The 13,821-nt window shown below is 28.8% G+C and overlaps 2 protein-coding genes across 2 annotated transcripts in view; both read right to left on the bottom strand.

The window, feature by feature from the left end:
- Window positions 1–1,889: 1,889 nt before the first annotated feature.
- On the bottom strand, window positions 1,890–2,922 carry LOC113388465. The gene is made up of 3 exons (XM_026625841.1): window positions 2,686–2,922; window positions 2,121–2,374; window positions 1,890–1,946 (listed from the first exon to the last, which is right to left on the bottom strand). Exons 1-3 carry the CDS (start codon window positions 2,795–2,797, stop codon window positions 1,890–1,892), a joined length of 423 nt encoding a protein of 140 aa, XP_026481626.1. The 5' UTR covers window positions 2,798–2,922.
- A 6,596-nt stretch (window positions 2,923–9,518) lies between these two features.
- Window positions 9,519–13,821, bottom strand: part of LOC113387641 (sodium-dependent phosphate transporter 2-like) — a 28,376-nt gene continuing 24,073 nt past the window's right edge. Inside the window, exons 7-8 of the mRNA XM_026624997.1 lie at window positions 11,840–12,025; window positions 9,519–9,846 (exon numbers count right to left, since the gene is read on the bottom strand). Of these exons, the coding sequence (XP_026480782.1) occupies window positions 9,606–9,846; window positions 11,840–12,025 (427 nt within the window). The 3' untranslated portion in view covers window positions 9,519–9,605. The remainder of the gene's footprint in view (window positions 9,847–11,839; window positions 12,026–13,821) is intronic.

Here is a 13,821-nt window from a genome sequence, read left to right as displayed (position 1 = left end):
AAAAACAATAATGTAATTGAAGTCATACTTCACATATGACATGATCGGTTTGTCATTGTAATTAACATTTAGGACTTGAACCTTTATTAGAGAAATGAAGTGATTGATGATTAATAAATTCTTTAATATTCGTTCACACAGTGCATCATGTTAAATAAACAAGATAAACAGTGGTGTATGGCATCGTGCCTTAAGGCAAATTGCTGAAACTTCCCGTACCGTAATGAAATATTCGAGGAATTTTAAACGTTTTCAAATATATTATTACAAATACTGTAACTTTAATTATTTTTGCCATCTTGTTATATCTGAGTGAGCAAATCAAATGCAAATCATAAATCAATTTATCTCCAGAACATTAACAATCGTCATTTCATTTCGAATTAAATTTCAAAAAAATAAAAAAAATAGTTGTCCAATTTGCACAAAATTGAAAAAGTGCTCCCGTACAGTCACAGTCTAAACGCATTTGCTAATAATTCTGTGCGACATTTTCACTTATACTGTGCTTAACTGGCGGCATTTTCACATTTTTCAATAGTTTTCACAAAATTGGAATAGTGCTCCAGTACATAAACAGTCTAAACGCACTTGGGTAAACATTTGTACCGGAGTGGCGCTTAGACTGTGCTTAGATCATTTTTTGAATAATCAATCCATTATTAGTAGACAAAAATATTTTATGGAAAATAAAAAAAGATGTAATAATTTTTTAGCGAATTCTAATTTTGTTCTCCAAATTTTGACATTTTTTCAAAAAAAAAAAAAAATAAAGAAATATTTTAACAAACAAAATCTGTTTTCTTTATGGGAAAAGGAACTCTACTGACAAGCAAATTCTGTTATTTTTTCTAAATAAAAAGAACTCTACTGACAAGCAAATTCTGACATTTTTTTCCACAAAAAATAATTTTAATGAGCAAATTCTAGCAATTTTTAGAAAAAAGAACTCTACTGACGAGCAAATTATGATATTTTTCTAATAAAAAGAACTCTACTGACGAGCAAATTCTAACATTTTTATTTACCAAAAAAAAGAACTCTACTGACGAGCAAATTCTAGCAATTTTTAGGAAAAAAAGAACTCTACTGACGAGCAAATTCTGTTAGTTTTTTTAAAAAAGAACTCTACCGACGAGCAAATTTTGATAATTTTTCTAAATTAAAAGAACTCTACTGACGAGCAAATTTTGATGATTTTTTAAAATAAAAAGAACTGTACTGACAAGCAAATTCTAATATTTTTTTTTAAATAAAAAGAACTCTGCTGACGATCAAATTCTGATTTTTTGTTTTCCCAAAAAAAAAATTTTTTAACAGGCAAATTCTTACATTTTTAGGAAAGAAAGGACTCTTCTGATGAGCAAATTATATTTTTTTAAAAAAAAGAACTTTACTGACGATTAAATTCTTATGTTTAAAAAAAAGAACTTTTTTGAAGAGCAAATTCTGTCCATTTTTAGGAAAAAAGAACTCTACTGGCGATCATTTCCAATATTTAAAATAGAAGAACTCTACCGACATCTAAAAGAAAAAAACTCTACTGACAAGCAATTTTTTTTACAATACAAAGAACTCTACTGACGAGCAAATTCCAACATTTTTCCCAAAAAAAAAACGAAATTTTCTAATAACCAATTCTAAAACTTTTAGGAAAAAAAATTCTACTGACGAGCAAAATAAAAAACAATTTTCAACATTTAACAAGAGAAAAATATCGTATAAAATGAAAGGACTCTGCTGACGAGCAAACTTAATAACAACTTTTTGAAAAAAGCTTACAAAATGCCATTTGAGAAAACAGAATTCTAACGAGCAAATTTAGTACAATCAAGAAAAGGACTCTACTGACGAACAAAGTAGAATTAAAGGAAAAGGGACTCTACTGACTAACAAAGTAGAATTACAGGAAAAGGGACTTCAATTGGTATAAATTTTTGATAAACCTAATTTTATTAAATTAAATTGTATTTTAACATAACTGTTCGATTGACAATTGTCTTTCCCTAAGTCATTAATAGAATCAAAACTAACGATTTTCTCATTTTGAAACTTTAAATTTCAAAAATTGCCAATGTAATAAAATTATTCAAATTCAAGTTATACAAATTATGACTTACTGCAGCTTCGTATTCCTTCTCAAGGGTGCTGTTCATTTTCTTCTGATGTCTTTCGTTTTCTTTGATACGGCTCTGCCAGTACTGGTCGTTGCTTCGGATTTGTTCCTCTTTTTCTTTCATCAATTGGAAAGAACTGACTCCCGGGTAAGAGTAGTATATCGGGGCTTGGGAAGGGTCTACATTCTGCGGTTGGACAGATTTAGACACTATTTGGGGAGCCTGTTGCTGTTCTTGTAGGGCTTCATTTTGTTGAGCTAAAGGAATAATAGTAATAGAAATTGTACTTCATGTTTATAATAGAATATATAAAATAGTGAAAGTGATTAAAACTTGTTCCTGCCAGTAGGTAATAACAACAATTATTAAAAGTACTATTGGAGCACCACAAAGTATTATTGCAATTACTTAAGTGTTTCCTTAAAGTTTTTCTTCAGACTTCAAACTTGTCAAAAAGTTAGGTTATGTTTCATCCAGAGTTGCATAACCACATATCTCGTCAAAAACTTGTGCAATAACTTTAGCAATACATAAACCAACAGGAACTACTAAAATTATCTATTATCACCTTTTAATTTCCCTTTCAATCGTTCTACAACCTCTTCCGAAACTTTAATAACAAGAGTCGGGTCGTCATTTTCAACTGTCAAAGTTCTGGCGTTACTTTGCTGAGCACCCATCACAAAACAATAGTTTTTACTGAATTCTGAAAATAGCTATATATGCTTATTTAATTATTATTTTAATAAAACATTCCTCATCACCGAAACAAAATAATTATTTATTAAAATTGCAAACTGTCCGAAATGACAGCTCGCACGGGCAACCAACTTCAGAGTGTAGTTTTGTTAGGGTGCGAGCGCATCGTGCATTTTGAGTTGACATAATAGAAATATAAAAGGTGAACGAAAAGCTTTAAAGGGCACAACTAGTGTGAAATTTTGAAAAAAATCGATTTTTAGTAGATTACACTTTTAAAAATAACATATTAAAATTTCAAATCGATATCTCAAATAGTTTTTGAGTTACAGTCATTTAAAAAGTATATATATAGTATATAGTACAACGATCATTTTATTTTTAAACGCGTTTTTCTCGAAACAGCATTTTCCGAATTTGCTGCAGTTATTACTCAAAAACGAATGATCCGATCACTATCAAATTTTTTTTACATGTTCTGTATATAGTTCTCCGTAAAATGAACTATCGATTTTTTGATCGAAATTTGGCAGTCCAAAAACGACCAAAATTTTGGGTAAAATTCGACTATTTTTTAAAACGCCGTTGTTTTGTCTATTTTTGATTTTTTTTTTCTTTGTCGTAGTTCATTTTACAGACAATATTATCTAGTTTAACGAGATTTTTTTTTTTTATTTCATCCACGTAGAGACCGGAATCACTGGAGCAGTTAAGGGTCTCGTTTTTGTCGCGTCGTTGGAGATCGACGATAACTTGAAAAATAGTTAATTTTTTTCTTCAAAAATTTTACTATTTTTTCTTAAAACATGTATAACCATATTTCTAAAATTTTGAAATGATTGATAAAGTAGTTTTTTCAATATAAATTTCCAAAAATCACCTTTTTTTAGGCGGTTACACTAGTTGTGCCCCTTAAGCCAAATTGCTGAAATTTCCTGTATTGTTATAAAATGTTCAAGGACTATTAAATGTCTCCAAATAGACTATTATTAATATTGTAATATTGTAACATTGTCTGATATTTATAAGAATTAAATAAACTGAATTGCAAAGTTGAAATTATTTATTTAAAGTATATAAGTGAGCTTTAGAATTTTAGCCAGAATTAAAATTAAGACAGTTTTCTGAATCATTCAAATCGTATGCTTAGTTCTCTTAAAAACTGCTATTTTTTGCACATTTAGCTTTGTATCTTCGAAATGGCTGGCAAAATAACTATTAAATGCAGAGTTAATAAAGAATAAGATATCTCGTAAATGAATTTTAATCCTGGAAATTCAGTTTTCTCAATATTTTATAATTTGTTTAATGTATAATTTGTTCTTTTTTAGATTTTTTTGTTTGGAAAGTATTATACTTTTTAACATGTTAACATCTTAAATTTTTGCATTATTTATCATTCCTAATTTGCTATTCCATAATCAATACTCCTAAATCTTTCGTCTTCTTAGTTTCTATTTTTTTATTACTTTTTTTTAATAGTCATTAAATAATTGAAATAATATCTATTATTTCTGATTACGGTTTGCTTATGAATAAATAAATACATTATTATTAGTCAGTTTTTGTGAATTTCTCACTCTATTGTAAACAAAGATAAGTAAACATGATTGTAAATGTCCTACACCATTTTTGTGTAGATTTTATACATTGTCGGTCGTTAAGTAATTAATATAACTTATTTCTTATAAATTTGTCATTCCATTGTAAATACTTTCTCTTAGTTACTTATTACTGGGCCTGCCTTTGCCGAAAACTAATCACCACTTCCCCCCGTCATTACAAATTTAATGTTTTTTGAATCATTTAAATCGGATGCTCCGTTCTCTCAAAAACTCGATTTCTATTTTCTGCACTCCTTGCTCCGTATCTCCGTAACGGCTGGACCTGCCTTTGCCAAAAACTAATCAGCATATCTCCCTATCAACAGGAATAGAATGATTTTTGAATCATTCAAATCGGGTGATTCGTTCTCTCAAAAACTTGATTTGTATTTTCTGTACTCTTTGCTCCGTATCTCCGTAACCGCTGGACCTGCCTTTGCAAAAACTAAACAGCACATCTCCCTATCAATAGGAATCGAATGCTTTTTGAACCATTCAAATCGGTTGATCCATGCGAACGAAAACGTGGACGAAAAATTTTATCCATACATACATACACACACTCACACAAAGCGAAAATACGCCTGATCGCATGCAACTATATACATTGTCACAGTTCTTGGTAAATGAAAATTAAGTTTGAAGTGTACATGATGATATTTTATTAAACCAAGATAAGTACATATTCAAGTGAAACAACCACAATTTCAATGCTTACGAAGCTAATTGACATTGTACTTTATAATTTCTAATATAAAAAATAATATAACAATTTTCACATCAGCTTATATGTAATTTAAACGTAACTATATTGTTTAACAAATAACAGTTGTATTACTCTAATTGATAATACTAGCATGGTACTATTAATAGAAGAATTAATGTAGTTGATATTTAAAATAACAAAAACGAGGTAATAAATGATACATTGACTTTTAAAAATGGCATTATTAAAAAAAAGTCCTGATCTTTGGTTAAAAAATGATAAAAAAATTAATATAGTTTATTAAATAAAATAACAAGATGTCTTAACAATTTTAAGTAACAACTAACACGTTTATAACTAGATCAACTACCTTGAAAGCAAAATCTAACGCTAATTAATAAATTAACAAGGCAATTCTGCCGTAAGGGAGTCCATAACATAGTGTAAATGTTAAAATGTTTATCTAGTTGCCGTGCGGTCAGGCGTATTTTACATAAAAACAAGTCCGGAGGCATGTTCGAGGATTCTGTTATCATAACATTCTTCCTTGCTTGTTTATATGTAAAATACGCCTGATTGCACGGCAAATAGATCGACATTTTCACAAATTTAACTCCGTTATGGCAGAATTGCCCCATAAGTCGACCTCACATTGAAAAAAAATGTGTGTGAGATCAATTTTAATAATAAATAGTACCTAATTAAGCACTTAAAAGTACAGCCGCTGGCCGAAATAAATAAATAAATAAATAATCATAATACTGACAAGTCTATATATAACTAACGCCTTTCCTAGCGACTTGCTAAATTAAATACAAAAGGTATCCCAGAACTCAACGGAAAAAACACTATTTCGCTTTTGGATGTTATGAGGTTTCAAGTGTAACCTGGAGTTTTGGTGAAATTATAACCAAGTTTAGGGTTTTGAGGTTATTTTTTTTTATTTTTGTTGGTTTAAACTTTGCAACCGTAACCATGAATAACATTTCCAAGACCTTAGGCCAAAATAATGGCACATTTGTCACCAAATTTTTAAAAAGTAACACTTTTTGTTGAACCATGACTTCCAAAATTATCAAAGCCGGCTGACTTTGAGAGCCTCTGGTGTGAAAAAAATGTACTAAAGTGTTTTGGCAAATATGGCGCATTTAACCAGGATTCTAAAATGGTTAATTGTAAAATAACATTTGTAAGCCCTTTGTCCAAAATAATGGCACATTTCCAACAAGTTTTTAAGATTTAACACTTTTTGTTGAACTATGACTCCAAAATTATCAAAATCGGCGGACTTTGAGAGCCCCTGGTGTAAACAAAATGTACTAAAGTGTGTTGGCAAGTTGCACCAAAATTTGGCGCATTTAACCAGGATTCTAAAATGCTCAAATGTAAAATAGCATTTGTAAGACCTTAAACCAAATTAATGGCACATTTGCACCAAGTTTTTAAGATTTAACACTTTTTGTTGAACTATGATTTCGAAATTTTCAAAATCGGTCGACTTTGAGAGCCCCTGGTGTTAAAAAAATGTACTAAACTGTGTTGGCAAGTTGCATCAAAAGATGGCGCAATTTTATCAGGATTGCAAAATTGTAAAATACTTGGTAAGTTTATTATTGAACATTTCGTGTAAAAAAATAAAAACCGAAAAATCGACAGAAATCATTTGAACTGAATGTGAGTAAAATGCACTGGGCAAAAACCGTGGCATTTTTTTAAATAAAAAGAACTCTACTGACGAGCAAATTCTGATAATTATTTTTAATACAAAAAGAACTCCACTGACGAGGAAATTGCAATATTTTTTTTAATAAAAAGAACTCTATTGACGAGTGAATTCTAACGTTTTTAAAATAAAAATGAACGAGCAATTTTCAACATTTTTAGGGACTCTACTGACGAGCAAATTCTGACATTTTTATAAAACAAAAGAAACTCTACTGACAAACAAATTTTGACATTTTTAGAAAAAAAAACTATTGACGAGCAAATATAGTTATTAAAAAAAATCTAGATGTGAACAAAATCTTATATTTTCTTATATTTTTTTTAAATAAAAAGAACTCTACTGACGAGCATTTTTTTGGTTTTTATTTTTTTACCCAAAATTTTCAATAATGAATTTATCAAGTATTTTACAATTTTACAACCTTGATTAAATACGCTGACTTTTAAGAATAAAACTAATGACACAATTGCTCAAATTTTTAAAGATTTGAGACTTTTTGTTGTACCATGACTTCGAAATTTTCAAAATCGGTCGACTGAGAGGCTCTGGTGTGAAAAAAATGTACTAAAGTCTTTTGGCAAGTTGCATCAAAAGATGGCGCATTTAATCAGGATTGTAAAATTGTAAAATATTTGATAAGTTTATTATTGAAAATTTTGAGTAAAAAAAATAAAAACTTTAAAAATGACAGTTTTTGCGTGGCGCATTTTAGTAAATTTTTTTATTTTTATTTTTTTACTCAAAATTTTCAAAAACAAACTTATCAAATATTATACAATTTTACAATCCTGATTAAATGCGCCATCTTTTGACGCAACTTGCCTACAAACTTTAGTACAATTTTTTTACACCAGGGGCTCTCAAAGTCGACCGATTTTGAAAATTTCGAAGTCACAGGTTCGACAAAAAGTGTTAAATCTTGAAAACTTGGTGACAAATTCGCCAAAATTTTGGCCTAAGGTCCTAAAAATGTTATTCACGGTTACGGTTGCAAAGTTTAAATAGACAAAAGTAATAAAAATTAAGTAAAATAATCGAAATTTGGTTAAAATTCCACTAAAGCTCTAAGTTGCACTTAAGGGCCCATAACCTGCAAACAACGTGAGACACATTTTGTTTCTAAATTTTTAATAATAATAAAATTTGTAACAATTTTTCCCGTTGAGTTCTGGGTCACCCCGTTATCCCTTAAACACAACCTGTTTAAATTTTAATTTTTTATTAATTAAAACAACAAAATGAGGTAGAAATGAGAATTTTTACCAACAAAAAGTTTTAATTTAATTTTGAAAATTTCGAAGTCGTGGTTCGACAAAAAGTGTAAAATCTTGAAAACTTGGCCATAAATGTGTCATTATTTTGGCCTAAGGTCCTAGAAATGTTATTCACGGTTACGGCTGCAAAGTTTAAATAAACAGAAATTAAAAAAATTAACTACAAAAGTCGAAACTTGGTTAAAATTTCGCTGAATCTCTAAGTTGCACTTAAGGGGGTTGTTCTTTTTTTATTTTTCTTTGTTTCGGTTTTGAGATTTTTTGATATTATGAAAGCTAAAAACCTTAAAATTATTTAAAAAAAAAATCATCTCAATATCTAATTTTTTGACGAAGTTATAGATATATTTATCTCTATATGTATGATCCTCTGAAAGCGTTTTTTTATCGTTCCGCGAGCTATTGTATGCCAGCTGCTCTCTTTTTCATTATAATACCTCATGCACATGACCGTTTTAATGTGTCAGCATCTTTGAACACCATGGTGTATTTCGTACATTAAATTAAATGGTGTATTTAGTACATTATATAAAAAACTTTAAATACGTTTTTCTCAAATTGACTTCTTTCAATGCGGTGCCACAAATTAAAAAAAAACTACAAGTCGGATCATTTTTTGCAAAAGAGATCGATTTTGCAATGTGCACTTTGGCGCCACCTGGTTAACAAATGACGGCGACAAAAAAAAATATAAAATTTCTTAATATTCTATGATTTTGTAATTTTTGTTTAAAAAAAAACCGCATGTCTCTATGATAAATACATTTCGAGAAAAACAAAAACAAATATCTTGCATTTTTAACAAAAAAAAAAGAACAACCGTCTTAAGGGCCCATAACCTGCAAACAACGCGAGACATTTTTACTAAGTTTAAATAATAATAATATAATTTAGTATTATTTTTTCCCGTTGAGTTCTGGGTCACCCCATCATCCCTTAAACACAACCTGTTAAAATTTCAATTTTTATTAATTAAAACAACAAAATGAGGTAGAAATGAGAATTTTTTCCGACAAAAAGTTTTAATTTAATTTTGAAAATTTCGAAGTCGTGGTTCAACAAAAAATGTTAAATCTTGAAAACTTGGCGACAAATTTGCCAAAATTTTGGCCTAAGGTCTTAAAAATGTTATTCACGGTTACGGTTGCAAAGTTTGAATAGACAAAAGTAATAAAAATTAACTAAAATAATCGAAATTTGGTTGAAATTTCACTAAAGCTCTAAGTTGCACTTAAGGGCCCATAACCTACAAACAACGCGAAACATTTTTTGTTCTAAATTTTTAATAATAATAAAATTCGTAATAATTTTTCCCGTTGAGTTCTGGGTCACACCGTTATCCCTTAAACACAACCTGTTTAAATTTCAATTTTTATCAATTAAAACAACAAAATGAGGTAGAAACGAGAATTTTTTCCAAAAAAAAAACAATTTAATTTACTTCAATCTAAATTTTTCGACTCGAAGACTTTGGTTCAACTACAGAGCTGTTATTTGCAATATGTACATAATAAAACCTGATAACAAACCGGCCAAAGGAACAGTAACAATCCAGGCGAATACTATATTTCGGAACAAGGACCAGTCGACTCCTTTCTCGGCGCTCGCCCAGCCTACGAAGACAACAGAACCGACTTTGCAATGCGTCGTACTGATTGGTAGGCCGAGTTTACTTGCGAGGAGGACTGTGCAGGCTGAACCGATTTCTATGGTGAAACCCCTGAGAAAGAAATGACAGTTAGTAGTAATTGTAATAAAAAAGAACTCTACTGACGAGCAAATTCTGATATTTTTAGAAAAAAAAGAACTCTACTGACGAACAATCTGTTATTTTTTAACACAAAATAAACTCTACTGACGAACAAATACTAATATTTTTTCTATAACAATACTGACTACTGACGAGTAAATTCTGACTTTTAAACAAAAAGGAATTACTTGTTTACTAGCAAACAACTTCTGATAGTTTTTTAAATAAAAAGGAACTTTACTGACAAGCAAATTCTACTGAAAAGAAAATTCTGGCATTTTTAGAAAAAAGAAACTCTACTGGCGAGCAAATTCTGACATTTAAAAAAACAGGTAGTTATATTGACTGGATTAATTTAACATTTTTAGGAAAAACGGAACTTTCATTTTTTTCAAACAAATGAAACTCTACTAACAAGCAAATTCTGATATTTTTTTATATTAAAAAGAACTCTACTGACAAGCAAATTTTGACATTTTTGAAAAAAGGCAACTCTACTGATGAGCATGTTTTAACATTTTTAGGGAAAAGCGAAATCTACTGATGAGCAAATTTAAATTTTTTTTCCAAAAACAATTTTTTAACGGGTAAACTCTGTCCTTTTTAGGGAAAAAAGAAACTCTACTGACGAGCAATTTTTGTTATTTTTCAATACAAAAAGAACTCTACTGACGCGCAAATTGTTACATTTAAAAAAAAAACAGGTAGTTATATTGACCGACTTAATTTAACATTTTTAGGAAAAAAGAAACTGTCATTTTTTTCAAAGAAATGAAACTCTACTACTGATGAGCAAAGTCGAATATTTAAAAAAGAACTCTACTGACAAGCAAATTCTACTGATGAGGAAACTAGAATATTTTTAGAAAAAATGGAATTCTACTGACAAGCAAATTTTGATATTTTTGTAAAATAGAACTCTACTGACGAGAAAATTTTGTCATTTTTTAAAATAAAAATGAACTCTACTGACGAGCAAAATCTAATATTTTTTTAAAACAAAAAAAATCTCTACTGACGAGCAAATTTCAACACTTTTAGGGAAAAGGGACTCTACTGACTAGCAAATTCCGACATTTTTGGATAGAAGGGAATCTGTTAATGAGTAAAATTTAACTTTTTTGCAAGAAAAGTAACTCTACTGATAAGTTAAACTAACATTTCTAAAAAATAAAATACTGTTGACGTTGTGCAAATTTAGTACAATATGTAAAATAATAAAAAAGGGACTCTACTGACGAGCAAATTCTAGTTTCTTTTTTTGAATAAAATTTTTTTAAACAAGCAAACTGTCCTTCGTAAGTAAAAAAAATGATGAGCAAATTCTCATATTTTTTTAAAACAAAAAGAACTCTACTGACTATCAATTTTTAAAACAAAAAGAACTCTTCTGACCAGCAAATTCCGATGTTTTTTTTTAATAGAAAGAAATTCTACTGACGAGCAAATTATATCGATTTTAGAAAGAAGAAGAAACTTAACTGACTGAACAAACTCCGATATTAAAAAAAGAACTTTACTGACAAGCAAATTCTGATATTTTTTAAAATTCTAATGTTTTTTTTCCAACTTTTTTCCCTACGAGCAAATTCTGACATATTTAGGGGCTAAAGAAATTACAAATGAGCAAAACCGATATTTTTTTAAAATATAAAAAAATATACTGATAAGCCGATTTCGACATTCTTCAAAACAAAACGAACGCTACTGACGAGCAAATTTTATCAGCTCTAGAAAAAAATTAACTTTATTGATGAACAAATTCTATATCTTTTCCAAAAAAAAGAAATCTTTTGATGAGCAAACTCCGTCCTTTTTAGGGTAAAAAGGAACTCTACTGGCGAACAATTTATGTCATTCTTCAAACGAGACGAGCAAATACTTAAAATTTTATTTAGATAAAATATAAAAAAATACTAAAATATATTAATAAAATGAATTGTTAAAATTAATTATTACTTACGTTGATGGAGTGATCGATGTCAAGTCTTCTCCAATAGTTTGGATAACTCTTCTACCCCATATCCAAAGACCGGTTACCATTCCGAAACCACCAAACAATAAGATACCAAGTGGTGTCTCGGATTTTTGTAAAACGTTACCATCAGCAAAAATCAACCACATTGCAATTATTGGGCCAATTGCATTGCTGTAAAAGATAATTAAGTATTATTAATTAAAAAATGAAAAAAGAGAGTGTAGTAAAGTTCTCATGGGATTGAAGTATACCAGTAGAATTTTAAAAAAAAAAAAAGGAAAAAAGATAAATTCTGATATATTTAAGTAATCGAAAAGAACTCTAATGATGAGCAAATCATAATATTTTTAGGAAAATGTAAGGAATTACATAACATTTTTAGGAAATTGTAAGAAATTACATAACATTTTTAAGATATTGTAACTTTATTCAAAATTTACAGACAAGCAAATTGAAAATTTTTACAAAAAAAAAACACAGACTAGCAAATTCCCATGTTTTCTTTTTAGAAAAAAGTAGCTTTTTTAAGGTGTAAATACAAATAAAATAAGTACTTTACTGATTAACAAATTCTGACATTTTATAAAACAGGAACTCTTCTAATAAGAAAATTGTAACATTTTTAAGGAAAAAAAACTACTGAACAGCAAAATCTAACATTTCTAGATGAAGAAGAAACTACTGACGAGTAAATTCCTAGATATTCAGAAAAAAGGAACTCTACTGACGAGTAAATACTGACTTTTTACAAAAAGGAAAACTCTACCGACATTTTTTTTTAATTTTTATTCTACTGGCAAACAAATTCTGATATTTGTGAAAAACAAAGAAACTACTAACAAACAAAACTTAACATTTTTTTTAAAAAAAAGAACTCTACTGACGAACAAATAGTGACTTTTTAATCAAAGGGTAACTCTACCGACATTTTTTTCTAAATACTACTCTACTGACAAACAAATTCTGATATTTGTTAAGAACAAAGAAACTAGTAAAAAGCAAAATTAACATTTTTTCCAAAAAAAGAACTCTACTGACGAGCAAATTCTGATATTTTTTAAAATAAATAAGAACTGACGAGAAAAATCCTACATTTTTGGAAAAAAAAACTACTAGAGAGCAAATTCTAACATTTTTAGGGAAAAAAGAAACTACTGACGAGTAAATTCCTTGATTTTCAGAAAAAAAGTAACTCTGCTGACGAGCAAAATCTGATATTTAAAAGAAAACACTCTACTGACAAGCAAGTTCTGATATATTTAAAAATAAATAAGAACTGACGAGAAAAATCCTACATTTTTAGAAAAAAGGAACTTTACTGACGAATAAAATCTGATTTTTTTTAAAAAAAAGAACTCTACTGACCGACATTTTTTTCTAAATATTACTCTACTGACAAACAAATTCTGATATTTATTAAGAACAAAGAAACTAGTAAAAAGCAAAACTAACATTTTTTCCAAAAAAAGAACTCTACTGACGAGCAAATTCTGATATTTTTTAAAATAAATAAGAACTGACGGGAAAAATCCTACATTTTTGGAAAAAAAAATACTGAAGTGCAAATTCTAACATTTCTAGAAAAAAAAGAAACTACTGACGAGTAAATTCCTAGATTTTCAGAAAAAAAGGAACTCTACTGACGAGCAAAATCTGATATTCAAAAGAAAACACTCTACTGACAAGCAAATTCTGATATTTTTTAAAATAAATAAGAACTGACGAGAAAAATCCTAAATTTTTGGAAAAAAACTACTGAAAACCAAATTCTAACATTTTTAGGGAAAAAGGAACTACTGACGAGTAAATTCCTAGATTTTCAAAAAAAAAAGAAACTCTACTGACGAGCAAAATCTGATATTTAAAAGAAAACACTACTGACAAGCAAATTCTGATATATTTAAAAATAAATAAGAACTGACAGAAAAATCCTACATTTTTGGAAAAAAAATACTGAAGTGCAAATT

This window comes from Ctenocephalides felis, unplaced genomic scaffold, assembly GCF_003426905.1.
Source record: "Ctenocephalides felis isolate EL2017-DRISC unplaced genomic scaffold, ASM342690v1 CF-g0.4_SCAFFOLD_03572, whole genome shotgun sequence".
Classification (NCBI taxonomy): Eukaryota; Metazoa; Arthropoda; class Insecta; order Siphonaptera; family Pulicidae; genus Ctenocephalides; species Ctenocephalides felis.
This window is presented reverse-complemented; position numbering and strand designations above follow the sequence as displayed.

Coding starts and splice junctions, on each gene's coding strand:
- LOC113388465 (XM_026625841.1), bottom strand. CDS start 2,797: ATGGGTGCTCAGCAAAGTAACGCCAGAACTTTGACAGTTGAAAATGAC. Junction 2,375..2,685: donor ATTGAAAGGGAAATTAAAAG/GTGATAATAGAT, acceptor TTATTCCTTTAG/CTCAACAAAATGAAGCCCTA. Junction 1,947..2,120: donor AGAAGGAATACGAAGCTGCA/GTAAGTCATAAT, acceptor TAATAAAATTAG/GTTTATCAAAAATTTATACC.